This window comes from Frankliniella occidentalis, unplaced genomic scaffold (assembly GCF_000697945.3).
Source record: "Frankliniella occidentalis isolate FOCC.00 unplaced genomic scaffold, Focc_3.1 Scaffold279, whole genome shotgun sequence".
NCBI classification, from domain to species: domain Eukaryota; kingdom Metazoa; phylum Arthropoda; class Insecta; order Thysanoptera; family Thripidae; genus Frankliniella; species Frankliniella occidentalis.
The window spans coordinates 225580-229628 of NW_026267405.1; the positions used below are offsets into that span (position 1 = coordinate 225580).

The 4049-nt window shown below is 55.1% G+C and overlaps 2 protein-coding genes across 2 annotated transcripts in view; both read right to left on the reverse strand.

The window, feature by feature from the left end:
* Positions 1 to 4049, reverse strand: part of LOC127750881 (la-related protein Larp4B-like) — a 173513-nt gene that overhangs the window by 78820 nt on the left and 90644 nt on the right. The window lies entirely within an intron of this gene.
* LOC127750879 (uncharacterized) overlaps positions 71 to 4049 on the reverse strand; it is a 33562-nt gene continuing 29583 nt past the window's right edge. Inside the window, exon 5 of the mRNA XM_052273524.1 lies at positions 71 to 675. Coding sequence (XP_052129484.1) covers positions 578 to 675 — 98 coding nt within the window. The 3' untranslated portion in view covers positions 71 to 577. The remainder of the gene's footprint in view (positions 676 to 4049) is intronic.

Here is a 4049-nt window from a genome sequence, read left to right on the forward strand (position 1 = left end):
GAACGCGCACACTAAGTGTGAAATGGGCAATTTTATCCCAGAAAGTGTAACATCCTACGCTTGACAGGGAAAATTGTAACAATTGTTGTGACAGTTGTTGGCACTGTCACTGTCAAAAGTACTCCCGTAAATTTACATTTGATCATTTGATATCATTTTACGTCACACGAAACACACCATGGAAAATTTTCACAGAGGGAAAGCCAAAAGGTAGATGAGAGTTGTCACATTGAAATGTTACAAAAAGGTCCCTGGTTGGAATCGTTAACTCTTTAGGGAAAAAGAAGCGCCCCACCAGCCCCGCCTTGCTGAGGGCGACGCCAGCCTGCAGCTCCGCGGGTATGACTAGACCACCGGGCTCCGCAGCCGGAAAACAATTTCCAGGGGACACACTGCCCGGCCCGGGGGACGCATGGACAGTCAATTTCACGCGGATGCGGCCGGGCGTGGCAAGGCGCGGAGAGGTGTGGCGGGGCGTGGCGGGGCGTGGCGTGGCGGGGCGTGGCGTGGCGGGGCGTGGTAGGTTTGGCAGATCGGACCCCAGGCCTGCGGGGGTTCCGCCGCGCTGGACACTCGACTAGAGGTGCAAGCCACCCACCGGACCTGGAAGAGGCCGGCGGCGGCGCTCTACGAACCGGATCCCATTTCGAACAGGCGCTCCCCTGCGAAGCTCACCTGTAACAGAACGGAAAACAAACATAAGCCTACATTTCAAAGTGAACAACAAAAAGGTTCCAACAGCAGCGAGAGAGAAGAGAAGGCGGTGGCGATGGTCGCGCGGCGGCTCCAGGGCGCCGTGGAGGTAGGCAACGCGCACGCAGCCGCGCCCGCACCGCGAGATGTGGCCTACCTCCAAGGGGCCCCGGTCACCGAGCAGCGGGGACATCTGGCATGGCTTCCACGAGATGTACCTTCAGTCAGCCGACCCCCCCCCCCCCAAAAAAAAAAAAAAAACAAGAAGGGTTCAGCGAAGAATCTGTAGAAGTGGGAGAAAGGTATCGTTCGCGTATACGAACAGAGATACTAGCACTCGTGCAAGCACAAGGCAGCGGGTATTGGACTTCAAAAGGGAGTATGCACGCACGGCCAACCGCATGCTGTGCCTCGCCCCCTTTTCCCTTGCGGTCTCTCCTCTTTCTGGTTCATGCGGCTAGCATGCGGTCTGTTGCAGATACATCATTCGACGGATTTAAACACTTAAATTTTGCAAGCCAGTTAATTTTGACGCAAAAAATGCGTGGTAAAAATTTAAAATTAAAGTAGCGCCAAACGGGGTTCTAACTCTTTACACGAGGAGGGCTTCTCTGATGCGAGTAGGCCCAGTGAAACATTCCAATTACACTACGCATTGTCCTGTGCAGCGGCCGCGCGGCCCGCTCCCCCCCTACATCAAGGACCGGACCGCGGCCAAAACCCCAACCCATTATTAAAACTCAAAACTCATTTCCCACGGGGCCGGCAGGCGCAGCCTCGGCGCCACAATCACGAACAAATGCCGCGCGAACATGACGAGGAGCGGCGCGCGCGGATAGACAAACGACGGGCAGATGCAGCAGCCGCCGCCCGACCAACGTTTTTATAACAATCGGGGCCCTGCGCTGCGCCACACAAAACAGCGGGGATTACAACACAACAGCACAGACGCGGCATTGTCCTCCTACCATGACATGCCCCTCAAACACATGAGAACAGCAATACCCGTAGGAACATGTGACCGACATGTCTTAGGGGAAAATCAAGTACCCTTTCCCTGTTTTTTTTCCTCAAAGGTTACCTCAAGCACGTTCGGTCATTCGCAGAGCGCATACAGTATACCCGCACAGTACGTGCATATGATGGTCAAAGAAGCTCGGCTCGAAACAATAACACTGTCTACAATTCCACAATTCGTACCATAGGACGGAAACAACAATGCCACGGGTAGAAAGAGCAGAAAGAGTCTAAAAGCAGCCAGCATGGGGGTGTGCTGGACGAAAAGATCTGAAGAGGTTTGGGGAAGTGGGCTTGGAGAGCAGAGGCATTTCAAGCGGTATGGGCGGACTTTGAAGCGTCTGACACTCGAAGCGGCTACAACTTTTCAGCGGGGAGAGCCAGCCGCCAGCTAGCTAAAGCATCCCTTTTCCGCGACTGCCAATCGAAATCCCCCCCCCCCCTTTTCCCCTCCTCCTCTACGACAGACCCGACCGACCCTTCAAATTATTGGGCGACGCGATATCGGGGCCGAATTAAACGCACAACTTAACCGGAATGGAGAAGGGGACGAGGGCGGGAGGGGGGGGGGAGAGAGAGAGAGAGAGAGAGACTCCCAGTAGCCCGACGGCCGCGCGCACACCTCCTCGCGTCCTAGAGAGCAGCCGCGTCAAACTCGCATTGCTTCTTCTTCTCTCTCTCTCTCTCCCTCTCTCTCCCCCTCTCTCTCTCTCTCTCTCTCTCTCTCTCTCTCTCTCTCTCTCCACCACCCCGTCCCTCCTCCCCAGCTAATTCCGAGAGAACAATGGCTAATGAAGCGGGGCACGGAGCTGCAGAAGTAGAGAAGAGTCGCCCCCGCCGCCCGCCCCGGCCGCGGCCGCCGCCGCCCTAACTACAGCCGCCGCCGCCCCCGCCGCCGCCGCTCCGCCCCTAACTACAGCCGCAGCTGCCGCCGCTGGCAACGGGATTACAGGACAGAATGTGCGGTTCGGAAAGAGGACTAACTAAGAGTGAGAGGTGAGCGCGCGGCGCGGAGAGGGAGAGAGAGGAGGTGGAGATGGGGGGAAATGGGAGGAGGGTTTGCGGGAGAGGAAACTGGTGTGCGGAGCGAAAACAGTCCCACGCGCAGAAAATGGAGATCGCGGTGGAGAAACCATGTTTACACCTCAGGGTAGCTCCATCTTTTAGATTGTAAACACACAAGCGGTAGTTTTGGAGACGTCTGAACTTATCTCAGCAGTTCTCGACGTTCTCGACTTTACAACAATGAGGCGAATCAGGCGCAGAACCGCCGGATGGTGGTTGGTTGGTGAGCACTGGGTACCGTTAGGCACACACGTGTGAAACGCACAGACACACAAACAACGCACGAGTTCTGAAAGGTTTGTAAGCAAACGTCGCATGCATAGTTATCGACAGACCAGCAGCGGAGCGGCCAAAGTATGCGTCCCAGTGCAACACAGTAATGGAGAACACTGCAAGAGAGTTTCGGAGGGATTCAGCAACAGATCTAAAGCCAAATCTTTCTAGACACAAGCGAAAAGAGGCATGTCAACGGGTGTACAACTTTATTGTGGCACAGAGGGAGTAAGTAAGAAATTTCGTTGTCAGAATAATTAACAAGGACGTCCAAAGAATAAATTTGTACAATAACAGATTCTGCGAAGTTTTGGTTTATTATTTTACGGGAGAGTTGCACAGTACAGCACTGGTCACGACAGCTGAACGCCAGATGATATCCCGTTGAGTAATAGGCTGGTCCGTCAGCGCGACCGGCGTGCGGTCTGTAGGCAGGGGCGGGCGGGGCGGGCGGAGCGGTGCGGTGGGGTGGGGCTGGGGGTGCTCCTGAATTGGTCTCATCCTCTTTTGCTTCTAATTGTCACTCACAAATTCCATTACCGTGTCGCCAGCGTCACGCTGCAGCGGTGACAGGCCAATCATGAGAGTAATTCTTAATTTCCGAAACAACAATAAAAATGAAAGGAATACAGCAAAAAATTAATTAATGTTTGAACTATTCACAAAATCCATCTTTTGACTCCCCTCTATAGCTTTCTCCCCCTCACCATTCCTCCGCTTGTCCTCACACACCACAAGAGGCCCGACTTCTTGTCCGAGGCAAAACGTTCCCCCCCTCCTCTCACTAAAGGCCTCTTGACTGAGCAAACAGAGCTCTGCTCTGCCAGGGCTGGCCGAGGCCGGGGATGCTCCGCTCTGCTCCGCGGGGCCAGCCGGCCGGGGAGAGAGGCCGAGGCCTAGCGTGATTGACAAGCAGCTCTCAATTCAGCCCCGCCGGCTCATGAGCCAACAGGACGAGGCAGAGGCAGAAAGGAGAGACGGAGAGAGAAAGAGGGGGGGGG